The following is a 25,096-nucleotide window of genomic DNA, read 5'->3' on the forward strand; positions in this document are numbered from 1 at the left end:
TGAAAATCTGCCAAGCTTACCCTGTTTGGCCTGCACAAGAAGAGAGGACCTGTTCACCCGCATCCCCCCACCCTCCCCCCCGCTCCACAATAGTACGGCTGACTAATGGTGAATGAAATCGGCGGGTAAACCACTCAGTTGCATTCAAACAGAAATAAAGCAGTGTGTGTGTGCATGCTGTGTATGTGGTGTCTGCTCTTTAAGACAGTGCAACAGAAATGGAAACTGAGGGCCCGATTTTACCATTTTGATTCCAAGTGCTGAATCTGGGCGCTATTCAGATCCGACTTGGAAAACTGCTCTTGGGCGCCCCCATACGCACTCAGCCTGATAAAAAATCATACTCTGAATCACGCTGTGGGTGGGGCTTATCGTGCCCGATACGCTGCAGCTCCAATCGGAGCTTTGAACTGCACATGCGCAGTGAAAACAAATTTCGCATCACATTTTTTCACATCAGAAATTGTCACATTGCTCCCGGGCTGCAAGAAGTGGATAAAACGGCCCGGGGGCAAAAGGTGGGAGCGATAGCCCCCACAGACATCGCCCCACCCCCACAACATAACTGTCCCCCTTATCCACCCACCCCCCGCTACCCAGACCGATCGCGGACCCTCTGCCCCACTTCCCCCCCACCGATCACCCACAGTGTGGCAGCGGACCCCCCCCTGCCCTTGCCCCCCCCGCCCTCCTCACCAGAGATCCATCTGGCCTCCCCCCTCCCGCCACCAGAGATACATCTGACCTACTTCTCTCCTCCGTCCCCCCACCAGAGAACGATCTGGCCTCCCTCCTCCCCCCTACCAGAGAATGATTGGGCTTCCCTCCTCCACCGCCGCCCCTCCCCCCCCCCCGCCCCCCCACCCACCAGAGAATGATTGGGCTCCCCTCCGCACCCCCCTCCCCTCCACCAGAGAATGATCGGGCATCCCTCCTCCCCCCCACCAGAGAACGATCGGTCCTCCCTCCTCCATGCCACCCCCACCCCCACCAGAGAATGATCGCCCCCTCGCTCCTCCCCGCTCCCCCGCAACAGAGAATGATCAGGTCTCCCTCCTCCCTCCACCCACCAGAGAACAATCAGGCCTCCCTCCATCCACCCTCTCCCCCTGCTCTTCCCCAACCACCGATCTGAGTTAGAGAGCTGCCAGAAGCTCTGAACCTACCTCTTCAGAATCTGGAGCGCCGGAATCGGACCTTTGTGGATCATATCTGTTTCACGCCGAATCTGGATGGGCGAACGTGATGGTAAAGGGGAAGTGCTGGCAATTCAAATGCATGCAAATGCATTTAAATCGCCGTTGCGCCCGTTTCGGGTGTGGTTTGGATCGTGGCCATTTTCAAGCCTTGGTAAAGTGGGCATCTGTGCGGATGCGGGCGCGGATCACGCTAATCGCCTCACGCCCGACTTTACCAAGTTTTCGCGCCCGAAAACGGGAGCGACGCAATGGTAAAATCGGGCCCTGAGAGTGAGTGATCACAACTGAGGGTGGAGTCCTCCTTCAGGCAGAATCATCTTGATGCCATGTCGTAAGCATGCAAGGACTGGAGCTCTGATCCAGGTTAGCCTAGAGCTGCAACCCCTCCTGTAACAAATTTCTCTTATCAATAAATACCCTTTGTTCCTAAACCTAAAGCCTGAAATCTATTGACAATGCCACAACGTAACAGTACCAAAACCAAATGGGTTGCAAAGCTTCAAGGAAGTGAATCATTACCAGATTCTCAAGAGCTATTAGGGATGGGTGATACATGAGTCTTGACCACAATGCTCACATCCCAAAAAAGATGTGTTTGGGCAGTAATTTGCAAATCATATATTGGAAGGATGTTGAGTGGAATAGCATGTGCTGTCCCTGCCATTCACTCCTCTTCTATCCAATGTCTTCACTTCAATAGCAAGGCAACCATCAGGCTTCAGCCAGTATTTTGATTTGATTTGATTTATTGTCACATGTATTGGTATACAGTGAAAAGTATTGTTTCCTGTGCACTATAGAAACATAGAAAAACTACAGCACAAAAACAGGCCTTTCGGCCCCACAAGTTGTGCTGAACGTATCCCTACCTTTTAGGCCTACCTATAACCCTCCATCCTATTAAGTCCCATGTACTCATCCAGGAGTCTCTTAAAAGACCCTATTGAGTTTGCATCCACCACCACTGACGGCAGCCGATTCCACTCGCCCACCACCCTGTGTGTGAAAAACGTCCCCCTAACATTTCCCCTGTACCTACCCCCCAGCACCTTAAACCTGTGTCCTCTCGTAGCAGCCATTTCCACTCTGGGAAAAAGCCTCTGAGAGTCCACCCGATCTATGCCTCTCAACATCTTATATACCTCTATCAGGTCTCCTCTCATCCTATGTCTCTCCAAGGAGAAAAGACCGAGCTCCCTCAGCCTTTCCTCATAAGGCATGCCACGCAATCCAGGCAACATCTTTGTAAATCTCCTCTGCACCCTTTCAATCTTTTCCATATCCTTCCTGTAATGAGGCGACCAGAACTGAGCACAGTACTCCAAGTGGGGTCTGACAAGGGTCTTATATAGCTGCATCATTATCCCCGGACTCCTAAACTCAATCCCTCGATTGGTAAAGGCCAGCACACCATATGCCTTCTTAACCACCTCCTCCACCTGCGGGGCCGATTTTAGAGTCCAATGGACCTGGACCCCAAGGTCCTTCTGATCCTTTACAGTGCTAAGAGTCTTTCCCTTTATATTGTACTCCTTCATCCCATTTGACCTGCCAAAATGGACCACGACGCATTTATCTGGGTTGAAGTCCATCTGCCACTTCTCCGCCCAGTCTTGCATCCTATCTATGTCCCTCTGTAACTTCTGACATCCCTCCAGACTATCCACAACCCCACCAACCTTCGTGTTGTCAGCAAACTTACCAACCCATCCCTCCACTTCCTCATCCAGGTCATTTATGAAAATGACAAACAGCAAGGGTCCCAGAACAGATCCCTGGGGCACACCACTGGTGACCAACCTCCATTTGTCTATACAGACAAAGCATACCGTTCATAGAGAAGGAAAGGAGAGAGTGCAGAATGTAGTGCTACAGTCATAGCTAGGGTGTAGAGAAAGATCAACTTAACGCGCGGTAGATCCATTCAAAAGTCTGATGGCCGCAGGGAAGAAGCTGTTCTTGAGTCGGTTGGTACGTGTCATCAGACTTCTGTATCTTTTTCCCAACGGAAGAAGGTGGAAGAGAGAATGTCCGGTGTGCGTGGGGTCCTTGATTATGCTGGCTGTTTTTCCGAGGCAACAGGAAGTATAGACAGTGTCAATGGGTGGGAGGCTGGTTTGAGTGATGGACTGGGCTTTGTTCATCACCCTTTGTAGTTCCTTGCAATCTTGGGCAGAGCAGGACCCATACCAAGCTGTGATACAACCAGAAAGAATGCTTTCTATGGTGCATCTGTAAAAGTTGGTGAGAGTCGTTGTGGACATTTCAAATTTCCTTTGTCTTCTGAGAAAGTAGAGGCGTTGGTGGGCTTTCTTAACTATAGTGTCGGCATGGAGGGACCAGGACAAGTTGTTGGTGATCTGATCTAAAAACTTGAAGCTCTTGACCATTTCTACTTTGTCCCATTGATGTAGACAGGGGCATGTCCCCCACTACATTTCCGGAAATCGATGACTATCTCCTTCGTTTTGTTGACACTGGGGGAGAGATTATTGTCGTTGTACCAATGTCATCATATTTGTTCTTCCTTGCTCAGGCAAATGGAACTTGTTCTGTTATTTTCCATTTCCATACCTCTTGTTAGAAACTCACTCATATCCTTGTTTCTTTTCCTGACCTGATAGATTTAATCATTGATACATGTGCAACAGGGCTTTAAATAGCAGTAGCCACTTTGAACAATGTGATGCAGTGAAAGAACTGTGAGGTTGTATGAGGGCTTGACAGGGACTGGGAGCAGCTTGGTTAGACATGGAGATTCGGACCATGACTTAAATCATGGTATTGCCACCAGTCTTACCTTCCAAAGCTTCTTAAAGCCTTTTTCCAATATCTTAAAGCCTTTTAGGTCAAGTCAGATAGAATCATAGAATGGTTACTGCACAGAAAGAGGCCCTTTGGCCTGTCTTATCTGTGTTGTCTCACTGCACTCAGCCCAACTCTTTCTCTGTCGCCCTCCAGAAATGTTTCTCTTCAAATTACTATCCAATTCTCTTTTAAAGGCCATGATTGAGTCCATGTGCCATGCATGCCTGGTCTAATCTGCCCTGGTGGTGCCTCTTATTCAGTGAATGGAGCTGACTTCATGAGCTCGAGCATCATAAAGTTAGCGCTGCATAGAGTCATAGAGGTTTACAGCATGGAAACAGGCTCTTTGGCCCAACTTGTCCATGCCGCCCTTTCTTTTAACCACTAAGCTAGTCCCAATTGCCCGCATTTGGCCCATATCCCTCTATACCCGTCTTAACCATGTAACCATCTGTATGCTTTTTAAAAGACAAAATTGTACCCGCCGCTACTACTACCTCTGGCAGCTTGTTCCAGCCACTCACCACCCTCTGTGTGAAAAACTTGCCTCTCTGGACCCTTTTGTATCTCTCCCCTCTCACCTTAGACCTATGCCTTCTAGATTTAGACTCCCCTACCTTTGGGAAAAGATATTGACTATCTAATTGATCTATGCCCCTCATTATTATATAGGCCTCTATAAGATCACCACTAAGCCTTCTACACTCCAGGGAAAAATGTCCCAGTCTATCCAGCCTCTCCTTCTAACTCAAACCATCAAGTCCCGGTAGCAACCTAGTAAATCTTTTCTGCACTCTTTCTAGTTTAATTATATCCTTTCTATAATCGGGTGACCAGAACTGTACACAGTGCAATGCCCCATCATGGAGCACATTGTCCATGTAGCAGCCTCAATGGCAGAACAACCAGACAACACATTCCTTATGTGTGACTCAAAGACATCAAATTAAGCCAAACTGCGACCAATAAGGATAAGACATTTTGACCCTCCTGGTTGAATATATTCTTGGTTGGGGAGGAGGAGAGATTTTAACCCACCCTGGCAGGAAGGGAGTGGGGTGGCTTTTAAAACAGGACTTTCAGCCTTACTAGATCACTTGTGTTGACACCCACTGGGACCTGCAGGAGCCCTGTCACTTCATACAAATTTGGAGTCACATTAAATCAATGGGATCCCCATTGCATTTTAACCTGGACCCAAACAGGGAAAGATGCCACAGTTTTCGCAGCATGTGGACGTACACTAGCAACAGCCAGGGGGTCAAAGGTAAGTGGAAATGTTTCTTTTGTGTGACCAGGTAAAGCAAGAATGCTCCTTCTTGCGCCACGGAGAAAGATGTTGCCTGGCCCGGCCTGCTCCCCACCACCATGCCCCCATCCTCTTTAAGGGCAAGGGCAGCAGGTGCATGGGGACAATGATGTGGAGATGCCGGCATTGGACTGGGATGGACACAGTAAGAAGTCTTACAACACCAAGTTAAAGTCCAAAGTCACTCATCTGATGAAGGGGCAGCGCTCTGAAAGCTGGCGATTCCAAATAAACCTGTTGGAATTTAACCTGGTGTTGTGAGGCATGGGAACAGGATCTCCAAGTTCATTTCCAAAGCTGGGACGTAATTGAAAAAGTATTTTTGTGTATTTATGGATTGGGATTTGGGAAGTTACGACTGGCACATTGTTTGCACAATATGTTTTTTTAATATATTTCTGTGTATGTATCTGGATATAATATATTTTGATTGTTGTCACTGGGCTTTCATTCTGTAACACTAAAAAGAGCAAATCCAGCTGCAGCTGATCAGAGCGACTTGTTTAACGTCTTTATTGTTTTTTTATGCACAGAACTGTTGTGTGGCAGAACACAGATGCTGTACGTTCCCTGGAGGATTTGTCCCAAACACTAGATAAACATGTTTGTGTTGGATTACTTAAATATTAGTGCTGGCCTTGAGTGCGCTGTGTTGTAATGAGTGCTGTCTCTTCCCGCCTTCAGCTTGCCCACTCACTGAAGTGGTTCACTTTCAACCGACCCACCTGGATGGGAAGCTCGTGGGAGCAAGATGGAGGGGGGGAGGGGGTTACATCCCCTCCTTCCCCCACTACCCCCACCCCCACTCAATCTTTGTTATTGCTTTTATATGCCTACTTTTCAATCCTTCCTTTTTCTAATTATTGAAAATTTGGACGTTCATGACTCCTCTCTGAGGTAACGTTTGAGTTGTGTAAAGATTAATGTGTTCTCCAATGATAAAAATCAACTGCAATAACTTCAGGAATTCTGCTTCAATCCAGCTGGCCCGGGACCGTTCCTCGTCAAACTTCCTGGTCTTCGATTCGTACGAGGGCAACCCGGGATGGCGAGTGTACCACAATTGCCGTTTGATATAAGCTGCCCACCAGGACTGGAGTATCTTCTGGAGGTACAAAAGGCACTTGACCAATTGCTCATTTTAACTGTTGACAGGGGTACGGAAGGGTGATACACTTCTCTCCTCAGCTTTCCGCCAATAAATAGAAAAGTTCAGAAGAGCATACAGCAGGCAGTTGAACCCCAATCACCCACCCCCCCACTCTGCCAAAGCATTTCCAAGAAAGACTGCTAACACTCAGAGGGCCTCCTCATAGGTCAGAATTAAGAATTGATACCAACTTTGCCATTCAGAGAATGGATGGTACCAGATGCCATCTCAGAGCACCTTGTCATAGTTCTTTGCTCTGTCTTAGCATAGTTTTTTAAAATTCATTCATGGGCGCCGCTGGCTGGCCAGCATTTATTGCCCATCTCTAGTTTCCTGAGGGCAGCTGAGAGTCAACCACATTGCTGTGGCTCTGGAGCCACATGTCGGCCAGACTAGGTAAGGGTGGCAGATTTCCTTCCCTGAAGGGCATTGGTGAACCAGATGGGTTTTCCCGACAATTGACAATGCTTTTTATGATCATCAGTAGATACTTAATCGTAGATTTTTTTTATTGAATTCAAATTCCACCATCTGCCATGGCGGGATTCGAACCCGGGTCTCCAGAACATTAGTCGAGTTTCTGGATTAATCGTCTAATGATGATACCACCAGGCCATCGCCTCTAAGGAACATGAGAAGACTGGTTCCCTGAGCAAATGCTTCCAATAATGACTGGCCCTCACAGGAATGCTGGATTGGAAATTATAAAACCGCATTAACATTAATGGAAGATAAATCAGAAGCTTCAATCGTGCATATGCACAAACTGCATTCCGTTTACAATCATAGAATCCCTACAATGCATAAGGAGGCAATTTGGCCCATCGAGTCTGCACCGACCACAATTCTACCCAGCTCCTATTCTTGTAACCCCACTTATTTACTCTGCTAATCCCCCTGACTCTAGATTCAATTTAACATGGCCAATCAACCTAACCCGCACACCTTTGGACTGTGGGAGGAAACTGGAGCACCCGGAGGAAATCCACGCAGACACGGGAAAAATGTGCAGACTCTGCACAGACAGTGACCTGAGGCCCGAATTGAACCCGGGTCCCTAGCGCTGTGAGGCAGCAGTGCTAACCACTGTGCCACCATGCCACCCATAATACATTTATACATCACCTCCTCACCAGGAAGCTCCCTGATCTTGGACAGGGTCTGTAGTGAACCATAGTTGGTTACCACTATGAGTACTGAACCATAGATGGTCAGCACTATGGGTGTTTGTAGATATGTTACTGTTGTCACTGTTGGGGTTAGGGTTGGGCTGTTCTACCTGTTGATATTGTTCTGTGGTACACTCCAGTTGGCTCCGCCTACCTGGAGAAGTATAAAGGTCACTGCACTGCCTGGTGACCCTTTAGTCTGGGATTGTATTGTGTATAGTGTGCTCCATTCTTGTTAGTAATAAAAGCCTTTATTTCCTGGGTACAATCTAGCCTCCCGTGTGATTTAATCGTGCATCAGGGTCAACCCTGGCAGAGGAGGAAAACAACAAGGATTTGGGTATAATTCTTGACACATCATTGATAGTAACATTTTTTAAAGTTTATTTATAAGTGTCATAAGTAGGCTTACATTGTCATTGCAATGACGTTACTGTGAAAATACCCTGGTCACCATGCTCCGTGCCTGTTCAGGTACACTGAGGGAGAATTTAGCATAGGATCCAGTCACTGTACAAGTTTATTAGAATGTCTACTTACATGTGGGTTTTTGATCACAAGTAGAAGCGTGTTGTTCTTGTATCAATATTAGATGGGGATGTTTTTGGAACATCAGCAGGAATTTCATGAAATTGCACCCATGGCATGGATCCTTCCTCAACAGGAGCACTAAACAAGAAATGCAGGATACTTCCTTAAGATTTTCTCCCTGTGCTTGTTAACAGATGGAGAATCACACGGCATGTGTATCCCAAAGCTCTGCCTGCACTCCCAGCAACCAATGCTCTGCCATTTTATTCTTCGTTCATGGGATGTGGCCATCACTGGCTTGGGCCAGCATTTATTGCCCATCACTAATTGCCCTGGAGTGTGGTGGTGAGCTACTGTCTTGAACCACTGTAGACCAGGGAAACCCACGGTGCTGTTGGGAAGGTAGTTCCGGGGTTTTGACAGTTTAGAAATGGTAATGTAGTTCCAAGTCAGGATGGGGTGTGACTTGGCGGGGAACTTGCTATAGTGGTGGTGGGCCTGTGCATTTGCTGCCCTTGCTGTTCTAGATGTAAGAGGTTGTGGGATTGGGAGGTGCCGTTGAAGGAGCCTTGGCAAGTTGCTACAGTGAAGTTGCAGATGTATGCACTGCTGTCACTGTGCAACAGCAGTGGGGGGAATGAATGTTTAAAGAAGGGGATGGGATGCCAGTCAAACATTCTTGGCAGAATTTTCTCGTCCGGCCCGCCATGGGAATCGTAGCAGGCGGGACAGAAAATTCAGTGGACCATGCAAAGGACTTTGACCTTGGGCGGGAATTTCCAGCATTGGGGCGAGCGCAGCTGGAAAATCCCGCACTCTGTTTTGTCCTCAAGAGCAGCTTTGGATAAAAGTGCCCCACTGCAAGCTGAAAGGAATGAAATGGATAATCAGGGCGTGATTTTCTCGTGCTCGCCCCAAAACCGAAAAATCCCACCTGAGGTCAACAGACCTTTGCATGGTCTGCTCCCCCGTCCACTGCGATTCCCGTGGCGGGCAGGACAGGAAAGATCTCCCCACAGTATCTCCTTTCACTGCAGCTCTGTTGTTTACACATAGGAGAAGACACAAACATAGAAACATAGAAAAACTACAGCACAAACAGGCCCTTCAGCCCACAAGTTATGCCGAACACATCCCTACCTTCTAGACCTACCTATAACCCTCCATCCTATTAAGCTCCATGTACTCATCCAGGAGTCTCTTTAAAGACCCTATTGAGTTCGCCTCCACCACCACTGATGGCAGCCGATTCCACTCGCCCACCACCCTCTGTGTGAAAAACTTACCCCTAACATCTCCCCTGTACCTACCCCCCAGCACCATAAACCTGTGTCCTCTCGTAGCAGACATTTCCACTCTGGGAAAAAGCCTCTGAGAGTCCACCCGATCTATGCCTCTCAACATCTTTTATACCTCTAATAGGTCTCCTCTCATCCTTCGTCTCTCCAAGGAGAAAAGACAGAGCTCCCTCAGCCTATCCTCATAAGGCATGCCACGCAATCCAGGCAACATCCTTGTAAATCTCCTCTGCACCCTTTCAATCTTTTCCACATCCTTCGTATAATGAGGCGACCAGAACTGAGCACAGTACCTCAAGTGGGGTCTGACGAGGGTCTTATATAGCTGCATCAGGTGCCAGTGTGGTTTTATGTCGACCATGTGGCCTTATAGGGGCATGTCCTTATGCTGGATTATTACATCCATTATCTAGCAAGCATACAAAACAATCTCATGAAAGGTGCAAAGCGTGAAAGATATAGTCATAGAGTCATAGAGGTTTACAGCATGGAAACAGGTCCTGCAGCCCAACTTGTCCATGCCACCCTTTTTTTTTAACCACTAAGCCAGTCCTAATTGCCCGCATTTGGCCCATATCCCTCAATACCCATTTTACCCATGTCATTGTCTAAATGCTTTTTAAAAGACAAAATTGTACCCGCCTCTACTACTGCTTCTGACACTTGTTCCAGATACTCAACACCCTCTGTGTGAAACAATTGCCCCTCTGGAACCTTTTGTATCTCTCCCCTCTCACCTTAACCCTATGCCCTTTCATTTTAGACTCCCCTACCTTTGGGAAAAGATGTTGACTTTCTAGCTGATCTATGCCCTTTATTATTTTATAAACCTCTATAAGATCACCTCTAAGTCTCCTACGCTCCAGGGAAAAAATCCCATTCTATCCAGCCTCTCCTTCTAACTCAAACCATCAAGTCCCGGTAGCATCCTAGTAGATCTTTTCTGCACTCTTTCTAGTTTAATAATATCCTTTCTATAATAGGGTGACCAGAACTGTACACAGTATTCCAAGTGTGGCCTTACCAATGTCTTGTACAACTTCAACAAGACATCCCAACTCCTGTATTCAATGTTCTGACCAATGAAACCAAGCATGCCGAATGTCTTCTTCACCACTCTGTCCACCTGTGACTCCACTTTCAAGGAGCTATGAACGTGCACCCGTAGATCTCCTTGTTCTATAACTCACCCCAACACCCTACCATTAACTGAGTAAGTCCTGCCTTGATATCACACAACTCAAGAAACAAAAACAACACTTAATAAAGTAGTATCTCCCAGAAACAACCTACCACCTGGCAGCAATGCTTACATATGAAAAAAAAATAGAAAATCAGTTAATCTCTGTTGTTTCACAGGTAGATCGTCTTCTGATTCATCAGCAGTTGGAGTTAGTGGAAGGTAAGTGATTGTCAATGTGTGCGAGTTAGCATCAACACATCAACCTCAGTTCCAGTTTGAATTGTACTTACGTTTTTCTTTCACTCCCCAAAAGTTGAAACAGCTTGTGTAGGTAAGAGCTTTCAAGAAGAGTATGAAAGTCCTACACATCATAGACATCCCATCCCAGAATTTTGGACATTTATTCCCCAGTCAACACCAAAATAAAAGGCAGATCAGCAGGCTCCCCTCAGTGTAGTTTGTCACACGGTGCTGGCACAATATGTGTGATAGTTTCCTAAATAACACCACTCACTGTGCCCTACTCTGAGAAATGTTGTCACTTGTCTTTAAACATACTGTATTGATAGGAAAATCTGTGGTAAGACCAAAAGACCATAAGGACATTCGGCCCCTTGAGCCTGCTCCACCATTCTATAGCATCATGGCTGATCTGACATGCCCCATGTTCACGTTCCTGCTCTTTTCCGCGTAACCCAATATTCATATTGTTTGCCCTGTGTTGCAATAGTTATTGAGCAGCAGCAAGCATTCTTATCCCAGTGAAGAGCACAAGAATAAAATGGGCAGTGGATTAGAAATGTCACCAGCTTGCTCACTTGTCCACTCACCGACTATGGAACGTCAGTGATAGCTTACTCCGACTGGCATCAGGGTTAGCTGGGAAAAACACATCGGCTAGAAACGTTGGTCATCACTGCGTTACCTGCAGCAAAGCGGAAACTCAGATGCTGTCAACAACACACGTGGAAAACTGTGCTCAAGGAAAGGCGAGAGTGGCTTTCGGCAGGCCAATGCCAGGACACAGGCAATTGTCATTCATGCCCCTGGAATCGGAAGGGAAATAAGACCAGCCAAGGTTCAATGTGGAAGTCTTGCATGTGAGCCTGTCAGGGGAGGGTGAATTCAGGTTCTGCTGTGATATCCCTCAATGGTTAGGCTCACAAATGAATAACGTACCAAAGTATTGGAAATCTGCTTAAGTTACCACTTCCAAGGAACGAGGGAAATGGGGAACAGATGGGGTTTTTTTTGCATTTGGTTGTTGTTTGAGATTCTGCTCTCACTGTTCCATCCTGAATGCTTCCAATAACCTGACCGATCATCCACCTTTTAAAAAAATTTATTCATGGGTCATGGGTGTCGCTGGCTGGGCCAGCATTTATGGCCCATCCTTAGTTGCCCTTGAACTGAGTGGCTTGCTAGGTCATTTCAGAGTGCAGTTGAGAGTCAACCACATTGCTGTGGCTCTGGAATCACATGTAGGCCTCACCAGGTAAGGACGGCAGATTTCCTTCCCTAAATGGGTTTTTCCGACAATTGACAATGGTTTTATGGTCATCAGTAGGGGACGGCACGGTGGCACAGTGGTTAGCACTGCTACCTCACAGCTCCAGGGTTCAATTCCCGGCTGAGGTCACTGTCTGTGCGGAGTTTACACGTTCTCCCCATGTCTGCGTGGGTTTCCTCCAGGTACTCTGGTTTCCTCCCACAGTCCAAAGATGTGCAGGTTAGGTTGATTGTCCATGCTAAATTGCCCCTTAGTGTCCCAGAATGCGTACGTTAGAGGGATTTGCGGGGTAAATATGTGGGGTTATGGGGATAGGGCCTGGGTAGGATTGTTATTGATGCAGACTCGATGGGCTGAATGACCTCCTTCTCCACTGTGGGTATTCTATGAATAGATTTTTAATTGTAGGTTTTACTTATTGCATTCAAATTCCACCATCTGCCGCGGTGGGATTCGAACCCAGGTCCCCAGAACATTAGTTGAGTTTCTGGATTAATAGTCCAGCGATAAAACCACTAGGCCATCGACTCCTGTAAGAGGAATAAAATATTGATTTGTTGGCCTTCCTCAACCCCTTATTAATGGGACCCAAATGACGTAAAGGTCTCTGAACTCATGAAAGGATTCCAAAAATGACCGCTGCAATATTCCAGGGGCATGTTTCCTTGGTAGCACACAGCTTTTAACAGCTGCTTCAAATGTCTTTCAGCCGTGCTGGGGTTTGAGATGAGCAACAAATATGAAGTCAAGAACAAGATTGGCCAACAGATCTACTTTGCCACTGAAATATCTAACTTCTGCTGCAAACTACTCTGTGGCCCACGGCGATCTTTCAAAATTAACATCGTGGACAATATGGGGACAGCAGTAATACGCATGAGACGGCCGAAGCGATGTACCAGCTGCTGGTGTCCGTGCTGTTTGCAAAAGGTCAGTGATTGATTGAAAGGACAGTGGTGATTCATCTTTTTTTTTATCACTTTCTATAAAATTACAAATTAAAGGTTGATTTGGTTTATTATTGTCACATGTAGTGGGAAACAGACAAAACATAATGTTCATAGAGAAGGGAAGGAGAGGGTGCAGAATATAGTGTTACAGTCAGGATGTAGAGAAAGATCAATCTAACATAAAGTAGGTCCATTTAACAGTCTGATGGCAGCAGGGAAGAAGCTGTTCTTGAGTCGGTTGATACGTGCCCTCAGACTTTTGTAAGTTTTCCCCGACGGAAGAAGGTGGAAGAGAGAATGTCCGGGGTGTGTGAAGTCCTTGATTGTGCTGGCTGCTTTTCTGAGGGCAACATGAACTGTAGACAGTGTCAATGGGTGGGGGGCTGGTTTGCGTGATGGACTGGGCTACGTTCACAACCCTTTGTAGTTTCTTGTGGTCTTGGGCAGAGCAGGAGCCGTACCAAGCTGTGATACATCCGCAAAGGATGCTTTCAATGGTGCATCTGTAAAAATTGGTGAGCGTTGTAGTGGACATGCCAAGTTTCCTTAGCCTCCTGAGAAAGTAGAAGGCTTTTTTATCTATCGCGTCAGCCTGGAGGGACCAGGACAGGTTGTTGGTGATCTGGACACCTAAAAATTTGGAACTCTCGACCCTTTCCACTTCATCAGCTACACTTCATAAAGTGTTCCTGCCCTTGGCTGATCAATGTGTCATCGATTTCCCTCTACCATCTGCACCCCAATGCCCTTTTCCTATCCATTGCGTCCAGTTTATAGCCTGCTTTTCTATTGTGCTCAGCTGTGGCTTACTAGCAGCACCCTTGCCTCCAGGATTGTGGGTTCAAGTCCCATTCCTGAAGCCAAGTACAAGATCATAGAATCATAGAATCCTACAGTGCAGAAGGAGGCCATTTGGCCCATCAAGTCTGCACCGACCACAATCCCATCCGGGCCCTATCCTCAAAACCCCGTGCAGTTACCCTACCTAGTCCCCCTGACACTAAGGGGCAATTTATTATGCCCAATTCGCCTAACCCGAACATCTTTGGACTCTGAGAGGAAACCGGAGCACCTGGAGGAAACCCACACAGACACGGGGAGAATGTGCAAACTCCACACAGACAGTGACCCAAGCCGGGAATTGAACCTGGGACCCTGGCGCTGTGAGGCAGCAGTGCTAACCACTGTACCACCGTGCCGCCCGCATCCAGGCTGATGGTACAATACAGCAGCAGGGAAAATATTATATGATTGGAGCTGGTGCTGTCTTACAGATGATAGGTTAAACTTAGATCCTGTTGTTGTAAAAGAAGAGGAGGATAGTTCACCCTGCTGTCCTGGCCAGCATTTCTTCTCAATCAACATGACTAGAACAAAGCTGATCATCTGGCCACTATCTTGATGCTCTTCGTGGGACCTTGTTGAAGCAGACAGTCTGCCACATTTCCTACATTATATCTGTGCCCACACTTCCAAAGTACTTCATTGGCTGTAAAGTGTATGGAACCTCCTGAGATTGTAAAACTTTTTTTTTAATTTACAAAACTAATTTCACCCACTTTGAATTGCCATCCAATGCCTCTTTCGAAGCAAGCCATTTACCCCCAGTACTCCAACATCAATCTGACAACAAATATATTGAGGGAACACAATTGGAAAGTAGAGATGACCAGCTTCCTTGCACTTTGAAGTCAGTCTAATGTCTTAAAATAGAATTGACCCCTTGCTGAATGCAAGCGTCAACCCTACGTTGCTGTGGGTCTGGAGTCACATCCGGATCAGATTTCCTTACCGAAAGAGATTTATGAACCGTGATGAGGTTTTATGGCAACCAATGATATCTTCATGGTTGCGATTACAGAGAGTAGATTTATAAACCATAAAATCCTGACAGTGCCGAAGGAGGCCATTCAACTCATCAAGCCTGCACTGACTTAGCATCTTACCCAAGCCCACCAACCCTACCGCTCTATCCCCATAACCCTGAGCAGTTTAGCATGGCCAATCCACCTAACCTCTTTGGACTGTGGGAGGAAACCGGAGCACCCAGAGGAAACCCACACCAACATGGGGAGAATGTGCAAACTCCACGCGGATAGTGACCCAAGGCCGGAATCGAACCCGGGTCCCTGTCGCTGTGAGGCAGCAGTGCCACCGTGCTGCCCTGCATTCCAAATGTTTTAATTCAATTTAAATTCCGCCAGCTGCCATGTTTGGATTTGAACCAATGTTCCTCAGAGCATTTTCTGGACCCTTTGGATTATGAGCCTAGTGCTATTAGCACATATGCCACCATCGCATATGCTTGCAATGAGATAGAAGTTATACAAACATTTTGGGTGGGATTTTCCAGCCGCGTTCACCCCAAAACTGGAAAATCCCACCCGAGGTCAACAGACCTTTGCATGGTTCTGTCCCACCCACTATGATTCCCATGGCGGGACGGGAAAATTCCGCCCTTTATATTTTGACCCATTATGAAGGAAACAAAAAGAGTTAGACAGTTTTCTCCCTTTGAAATTCAATGGTAAGAATTTCATAGTTAGTAACGTCGACTCACGCTACTCTAGGGATGTTTTGAGAATGATTAATGTTTACTGATTAATAATCAGCTAAATAATAACAAAGAAGAGATCATGGTACATGGGAATTGTTTCAATTGCATAACTGTGACAAGCGGAGGTCCCAAGACACTGGTGCTGTGACCCTGATGTTCACAATACCTACTTGTGATTTTCATGACCTTAATCGGTTTGTTTAATCTAGAAGGCCATGATTCTTGGTTCCTACTTATGCCACAGAAGTTCTGGGGGAGCATGACTTCCAGCTCCCTGTGGTTAGAATTGTGGGGATCTGGTCATATCTGTACACAAGGAGGGCAATCCTCATTTATGTGGGTGCATCACTAATGCCCATCCCATTGAATTAGTGGAACTCCACATCATGTAAGGCCATAGGACCATAAGATATAGGAACAGAATTAGGCCATTCAGCCCATCAAGTCCGCTTTGCTATTCAATCATGGCTGATATGATTCTCATTCCCATTCTCCTGCCTTCTCCCTGTAACTCTTGATCCCCTTATTGATCAAGAACCTATCAATCTCTGTCTTAAAGACACTCAATGACCTGGCCTCCACAGCCTTCTGTGGCAATGAGTTCCCTAGATTCACCACCCTCTGGCTGAAGAAATTCCTCCTCATCTCAGTCTTAAAGAAGTGTCCCTTCACTCTGAGGTTGTGCCCTCGAGTTCTAGTCCCTCCCACAAGTGGAAACATCCTCTCCACATCCACTCTATCCAGGCCTCTCAGTATTCTGTAAGTTTCAATTAGATCCCCACCTCATCCTTCTAAACTCATCGGGTATAGATCCAGACTCCTCAACTGCTCCTCATAAACCCTTCATTCCTGGGAACATTCTTCTGAACCTCCTCTGGACCCCCTCCAAGGCCAGCACATCCTTCCTTAGGTTCCGTGCGCCACTCTGAGATGAAGTAATAAAGACCTGAAAAAGTAAGAGATGTTTTTTTAAATCTTCATTCCAGAAGGCAAGTGAACCAACAATTGAGGACTAATTAATTTGCCTGCAATTGATTTCCTGTTCATTTTTCTTAATGGGGCATCCCTAAGACCGGATATTAAATTTGCATTAATTCTCAAATGGTATAGATATCAGTTAGAGCAGCCATGGCTCAGTGGAATTCGAGTGATAATCCAGGAGTATCCTGTTATGGACAAGGATGAGAGTGAACTGAAACCCAGTTCCCTTCCCCTATTGTGTACAATGACAGTGGCACAGTGGTTAGCACTGCAGCCTCGCGGCGCCAGGGATCCCGGTTCAATTCCGGCCTCAGGTAACTGTCTGTCTGGAGTCTGCACGTTCTCCTCGTGTTTGCATGGGTTTCCTCCGGGTGCTCCAGTTTTGCCCCCCCCACCCCCCACATGCCAAAGATGTGCAGGTTAGGTTGATTGGCCATGCTAAATTCCCCTTGGTGTCAGGGGGATTAGCAGGATAAATACATGGGGTTTCAGGATAGGGAGGGGTTGTTGTTGGTGTAAGTTCGATGGGCCGAATGGCCTCCTCCTGCACTGTAGGGATTCTATGACAATGTTTTTGAAGAGGAAGATGTGTGCATTTCTTCACCCCTGAGTCTGCAGTCAATTTGTATAACCAGCAGCAAGCCATCATGGGTTTAAATAAAGAAGATTGTTTATTCATGCATTCACACACACACATTCACACACACACACACATTCACACACACACATTCACACACACACACACATTCACACACACACACACATTCACACACACACAGACTGATTCACACACACTGATACACACACACACACACGCACACTCATTCACACACTCATTCACACACATCCTCATTCACACACACACACATACAGGCACACACTCACTCACACACACACACACACCCATTCACACACACACACACACACACACATACGCACCCATTCATACACACACCCATTTACACACACACACTCACTCACACATGCACATACACACACACACACATTCACACACACCCATTCACACACACACTCATTCACACACACACACCACCCATTCACACACACATTCTCTCTCACACACACACCCATTCACACACACACACACACACTCACACACACGCACACTCACTCAGACACATGCACACACCCATTCACACACACACACACACGTACGCATTCACACACACACATTCACACATGTACACACACACACACCCATTCACACACTCACTCACACACACACCCATCCATACACACACTCATTCACGCACACACATGCATTCACACACGCACATTCACATACATACACGCACACACATTCACACACACACACACTCATTCACACACACACACCCATTCACACACACACACACTCACTCACACACACACACACCCATTCACACACACACACTCACTCACACATGCACATACACACACACACATTCACACACACCCATTCACACACACACACACACACATACCACCCATTCACATTCACACACACACACATTCACACACACACTCTCTCACACACACACACCCATTCACACACACACACTCACACACACACGTACACATTCACACACACACATTCACACATGTACACACACACTCATTCATACACACACACACACACATTCACACACGCACATTCACACACACACTCATTCACACACACACACACACACCCATTCACACACACACACTCACTCACACATGCACATACACACACACACATTCACACACACCCATTCACACACACACACACACATACCACCCATTCACATTCACACACACACACATTCACACACACACTCTCTCACACACACACACCCATTCACACACACACACTCACACACACACGTACACATTCACACACACACATTCACACATGTACACACACACTCATTCATACACACACACACACATTCACACACACACATTCACACACACACTCATTCACACACACACACACACACACCCATTCACACACACACACTCACTCACACACATACATCCATTCATACACACACCCATTTACACACACACACACTCGCTCACACACACACCCATTCATACACACACCCATTCACACACACGCACACACACACATGCATTCACACACGCACATTCACATACATACACACACACACACACATTCACACACACACACCCATTCTCACACACACAGACACCCATTCTCACACACACACTCGCTCACACACACACACACACCCATTCACACCCACACCCATTCACACACACACCCATTCACACACACACACTCATACACATACACACACACACTCATTCACACACACACCCATTCACACACACACACTCATTCACACACACACACATATACTCATTTACACACACATGCAGACAGACACTCACTCACACACACCCATTCACACACACACACACCCACACTCACTCACACACGCACACACACACGCACACACATTCACACACACCCATTCACACGCATACACACACATGCATTCACACACACACATTCACGCACACACACTCATTCACACACACACACCACCCATTCACACACACACACTTTCACACACACACACACACCCATTCACACACACACACACACATTCACACATACACACTGATTCACACACGCACACACACTGATACACACACACATATACACACACATTCACAGACATACACACACACACACAGACATGCACACACACACACAGACATACACACACACAGACACACACACGGGGAAAACAGAGAGAATAGTGCAATTTTACAAGTTATAAACAAAATAATAAACAGACACACACACCCATTCACACACACACACACACATTCACACACACACACACAGACTCATACACAAATTCATTCACACACACACTCACTCAAACACACACACACACACAGACACACTGATTCACACACACACACATACACACACAGACATGCACACACACACAGAGACATGCACACGGGAAAAACAGAGAGAATAGTGCAATTTTACAAGTTATAAACAAAATAATAATTCAGAAGTCATGTGTTTGCCTCATCTCGAAAGTAAGCATAGTCTGAAGAAGACATTTTCACTCCTGAAGTGTAGTCCAGGTGGATCCAATAGCTGGAATCAAAGAATCATAGAATCCCTACAGTGCAGGAGGAGGCCATTCAGCCCATCGAGTCTGAACCGACCACAATCCCACCCAGGCCCTATCCCTGTAGCTCCCAAGTATTTACCCCATCTAGTCCCCCTGACACTAAGGGGCAATTTATCATGGCCAATCAACCTAACTCGCACACCTTTGGAGTGTGGGAGGAAAGCGGAGCACTTGGAGGAAACTCACACAGACACTGGGAGAACGTGCAAACTGCACACAGACAGTGACCCGAGGTCGGGATTGAACCCGGGTCCCTGGCGCTGTGAGGCAGCAGTGCTCATCACTGTGCCACTGTGCCACTCAGAGTTATTGCAGGATTCCCTTGAAGAGATGGATTTTTAGCAGATCACAAAGATGATCACTTGCAGTCCCAAGAGGTTGGTTTAGTGGTGGATTGAAAAGGAACAGGTTTGGAGACCTTATCGGGAGGCTGTGGCGCAGTGGAATTATTGTTGGACGAGTAATCATCCCGGCACCTGGGTTCAAATCCCATCACAGCAGAAGATGACATTTGAATTCAATAAAAAAATTTGGAATTAAAAGCCATTGTTGTATCCATCTGGTTCACCAATGTTCTTACCTGGTCTACACATGACTCCAAATGTACAGCGATCTGGTTGACTGTTATCTGCCATTGGAATGGCCTCGCAAGCCACTCAGTTCAGGGGCAAAATTTGGAGTGGGCAATAAATGCCGGGGATGCCGACATCCTCTTCAGACAGCACTTAAAGCATCTTTCCATTTGGTCCTTCAGAACTCTGAAGAGTCAATGTGTTAGCCCTGTTTCTCTCTCCACAGATGCTGTCAGACCTACTGAGTTTTTCCAGCTTTTTCTGCTTTGATTCAAGGCGTATATGTTGTTGCCTTATCTGTAGCTGCCGTTTCTACAGTTGTTCTGAGTCGTTTTGCAGACAGCACTTACAGTGTCACTCCTTCACAGCTCTCTTCAAAAAAGGCATGGGATTTAAGTTGTGCCAAACATATCCCTACCTTTTAGGCCTACCTATAACCCTCCAAGTTAATTAGCCAAAATCCTGGGTCTTTCCACTTGCAGACATCCACCCTGTTTTAAACAATTATTGTCTTGGTTCAAGTCAGGAATGCAGGACGGATGCTGTCAGGATGTGGGCATTTACACCACGTTAGCCTGGAATGTCCTTTTGTCCTTTCGAGACAATATGGCAGATTATTTGGAATCTACAGACCGAGGGTCATGTTAGCCGACAACCGCCACCTTTTGCAGCCCATCGGTGCCCATTTTAAAGGAAAAGTTAGTTCCAGAGAATTCCAAACTGATAACCGTTCATGTTTTAAAAGTTATGGATAGGACAAGCCTCTGCTCGGTGGGACAACGCTCAGACCTGCACTGGGTCAGGAGGACATAGGAGCTGTGGGAGGTAGGCAAGGTTCATGGTTGTTGAATGGAAAGATACTGGCCGGAATTTTACTGTCCTACCCGCCACAGGAATTGGAGCGGGCGAGAGGCGGACAATGGAAAGATCCGTTGAATTCGGGTGGGATTTTACGGTTTTGGGACAAGCGAGGCCATAATATCCCGTCCATTGGATCTGGGTTCTGTTCCAAATTGTGGGCTGGTTGTGATGGCTTCTAGCCAGCAGCCAATCAAAGTTTAGGTTCGAGGATGTTTGAGTTTGTTGATAGCACAAAATTGTATTGGAAAGATGAGACTGATATTAATCAAAGACAGCTAAACAGATTAGTGACAAATAGCATTGAGTACTGAAAACTATATTATAAACGTTAGTCTGTACCATTTAACAGTAATTGAGAGGATGCTTTACTTCACTTTAGGGGAATTTACTATGTGACATACAACATATAACTCTGCTGATAACACAAGTCTGTGGTTAAACGAATCTTCCACTTTAATCCCACAAGGTCCATCTGGTACAAATAGGAATGCATTCAGTTCAATTAAAATTTAATTGCTGTTATATACTCCCAGAAGTCAATGAGAAGCCATTAGTGCGTTTTCTTTCTCTTCTTAATTGTAAATAAAATTTGATGTCCTGTCCCAACTTGTTCCTTGTGACATCATATAAAGTCCAAACAATTCTTTACGCCATTCTATCCATGAAGAATTTACGTAACGCTGGTGAATGTTGACGTTTATTTGGCAATAGTTGGGATTGGAGCTACTCCGAACTAAGTAAACAGGAACTGTACATGAAGCTAATAATAACCTGCTAGTATTTGTGCATCTCAACATGTCATGAAGTGAATAATACTCATGTTCCTGTCAACAGAACAATTTTTAAAATTAATTTATGGGTGTGGGCTTCGCTGGCTGGGCCAGCATTTATTGCCCATCCCTAACTGCCCTATATTTCTTGATTTGATTTATTATTGTCATATGTATTAGTATACAGTGAAAAGTATTGTTTCTTGCGCGCAATACAGCCAAAGCATACCAGACATAGCGAAGGGAAGGAGAGGGTGCAGAATGTAGTGTTACAGTCATAGAGTTTTAGAAGCATAGAACAAGAGTAAAAGACAGAGTTAGAGGGTGTGCTGGGCACAGCTTGCAATAAGTCACCACACTGCGGCACCATGGAATTTCAGAGGGCATTTGAGAGTCAGCCACACTATTGTGGATCTGGAGTCACATGTCGGCCAGACCAGGTAAGGACCGCAGATTTCCTTCCCTAAAGGACGTTAGTGAACCAGACGGGTCTTTACGATGGGTCTTTGGTTCCATAGTCATCATTAGGCTTTTAATTCCAGGTTTTTATTGAACTCAAATTTCACCATCTGCCATGGTGGGATTTGAACCCGGGTCCCCCGATCTTGTCCGGGACGTCTGGATTACTAATCCAGTGGCAATACCACTATGACACCGCCTGAGAATGCCCAGGTTGTGGTTGGGATTTTCAATGATGGAGAATTCACAGAATCACAGAATTGTCATGGCACACTAGAAGGCCATTTGGCCCATCGTGTCTGCACCAGCACTCCTACTGAGCAGCGCACCATTCGCCCCACCTTCTCCCATTACCCTGCCCATTCTTCCTTCCCAGATGACGGTCCAATTCCCCTTTGAATGCTTCAGTTGAATCTACCTACATCACACTCGCAGTCAGTACATTTCAAGCCCTAACCACTCACTGTGAGAAGAAATTTCTCCTCCTATCTCTTCCGCTTCTTTTACAAATTTCTCTAAATCTGTGTCCCCTCATTCTTGATCCTTTCATAAGCAGGAACAATTTCCCCCTGGCTGCTCTGTTCAGACCTCTCCAGGTTTTGAATACCTCCTTCAAACCTCCTCTCAGCCTTTCATTCTCTGAGGGAAACAATCCTAACTTCTCCAATCTACCTTCATGAAGTTCCTCCCCTTGGGACCATGCCTGTGAATTTTTTGATTTGGTTTGATTTATTATTGTCACATGTATTAATATGCAGAGAAAAGTATTGTATCTTACGCTATACAGACAAAGCATACCATTCATAGAGAAGGAAAGGAGAGGGTGCAGAATGCAGTGTTACAGTCATAGCAAGGGTGTAGAGAAAGATAGAAGACTTTAAAGAGTTAAAATAGAGATTTAGAAGCATAGAATATGAGTAAAAGAAGGAATTAGAGTTCTTGTGGGCACAGCTCGCAAGAAGTTGCCTCCGATGCCATCTTCCTGGCACGGCACATTTTCAGCACGTTTTTGAGCTGGGACTGCTTACTTACCCATGGAACAGCAATTCCAATACTGAAATGCTACTGTTTGTGTGACTTAGTTTTATTTTCTTTGCTCATTCACAGTTGGAGGTGCAAGCACCACCTGGTGAACCCATAGGATACGTTGCCCAAGTATGGCACCCATGCTTGCCGAAATTCGTAATCCAAGATGAAAACAAAAATGCAGTTTTGAAGATCCATGGTCCATGCTGTCTCACTAGCTGCGGTCGTTCAATTAACTTTAAGGTATGCCCCTTTACAGGATGCCAGAGGTGTGTTTTTTTTACATTGGTCCAACTGGTACAAATAAAGCAAAAGCAAAATACTGCAGATGCAGGAGATCTGAAATAAAAGCAGAAAGTGCTGGGTAATGTCAGCATCTGGGGAGATTGAAATAGCCTTTTCTTCGGAATTGCAACGAAAGCATGGAATCAGTCAAATAGAAGGTTCATCATACAACTACCCTCCTAAAAGTTACACCTCGGCATTATTCCTCATTCCTCCCAATAATCGATGAACCTACTCTAGACGGATGGAACAAATGAAAATATTGCATTTAATTATTGGCGACGGAGTGTGGTGACTAGGGGACTTTCAAAGTCACTTCATTGTAGTGTTGATGTAAGCCTACTTGTGACTCTAATAAATAAACTTTAAACTTAGATGTTGGTGTCTGTTGAACATCGAAGAAAGATATGTTGCATCTAATTATAATACTGCTGTTTGTCAATTGCAAAATTTTGTTTAATGTTTATTTATTAGTGTCACAAGTAGGGCTTACATGAACACTGCAATGAAGTTACTGTGAAAATCCTCTAGTCATCACACTCTGGCACCTGTTCGGGTACACTGAGGGAGAATTTAGCATGGCCAATGCACCTAACCAGCACGTCTTTCAGAATGTGGGAGGAAATCGGAGCACCGGGAGGAAACTCATGTAGACATGGGGAGAAGGTGCAGACCCTGCGCAGACATTGCAGAGTGCTGAAAGTCAGTTTCACAAACACTGAAAGAAAGAAAACACTTGGATTTTTACGGTCAAAGGATGCCGAAAAGCTCTTCGCAGCCAGTAAAAAGGTTTTGAAGTGCAATCACTGTTGTCGGTCCTACAAAGAGAAATGAGAGAAAATACCACGTAACAAACAGGACCACACCTGGGATATACTTAACAGTTTTGTTCCCCTTACTTAAGGAAAGATATCCCGGCATTGGAGGCAGTCCAGAGAAAATTCACCAGGCTCATCCCAGGTACAGAGGGATTTTCTTATGAGGAGTGGTTGAGTAAGTTGGGCCTGTACTCACTGGAGTTCAGATGAAAAAGATTAAACCTTATTGAGACATATTGGATTCTCAGGAGGTTGACAGGATAGATGCTGAGAAGTTGTTTCCCCTTGTGGAAGAGAATAGGGCCAGAGGCATTATCTTAGAGTAAGGGGTCGCCTATTTAAGACAGAGATAAGGAGGTATTTATTCTCTCAGAGGGTAGTGAATCTATGGAATTCTTTACTGCAGAAGACTGTCGAGGCTGGTTCATTAAGCATGTTCAAGGTTGAGAGAGACAGATATTTAATCAGTAAGGGGATCAAGGGTCATGGGGAT

General features: G+C 45.9%; 1 protein-coding gene across 1 annotated transcript in view; it reads left to right on the forward strand.

Moving 5' to 3' along the window:
• Window positions 1-6,067: 6,067 nt before the first annotated feature.
• The window catches only part of LOC144485944 (phospholipid scramblase 2-like), a 34,433-nt gene continuing 15,404 nt past the window's right edge, over window positions 6,068-25,096 (forward strand). The window contains exons 1-5 of the mRNA XM_078204020.1: window positions 6,068-6,126; window positions 6,397-6,427; window positions 10,824-10,866; window positions 12,867-13,087; window positions 23,582-23,743. Of these exons, the coding sequence (XP_078060146.1) occupies window positions 6,068-6,126; window positions 6,397-6,427; window positions 10,824-10,866; window positions 12,867-13,087; window positions 23,582-23,743 (516 nt within the window). The remainder of the gene's footprint in view (window positions 6,127-6,396; window positions 6,428-10,823; window positions 10,867-12,866; window positions 13,088-23,581; window positions 23,744-25,096) is intronic.

This window comes from Mustelus asterias, chromosome 3 (genome assembly GCF_964213995.1).
Source record: "Mustelus asterias chromosome 3, sMusAst1.hap1.1, whole genome shotgun sequence".
Classification (NCBI taxonomy): Eukaryota; Metazoa; Chordata; class Chondrichthyes; order Carcharhiniformes; family Triakidae; genus Mustelus; species Mustelus asterias.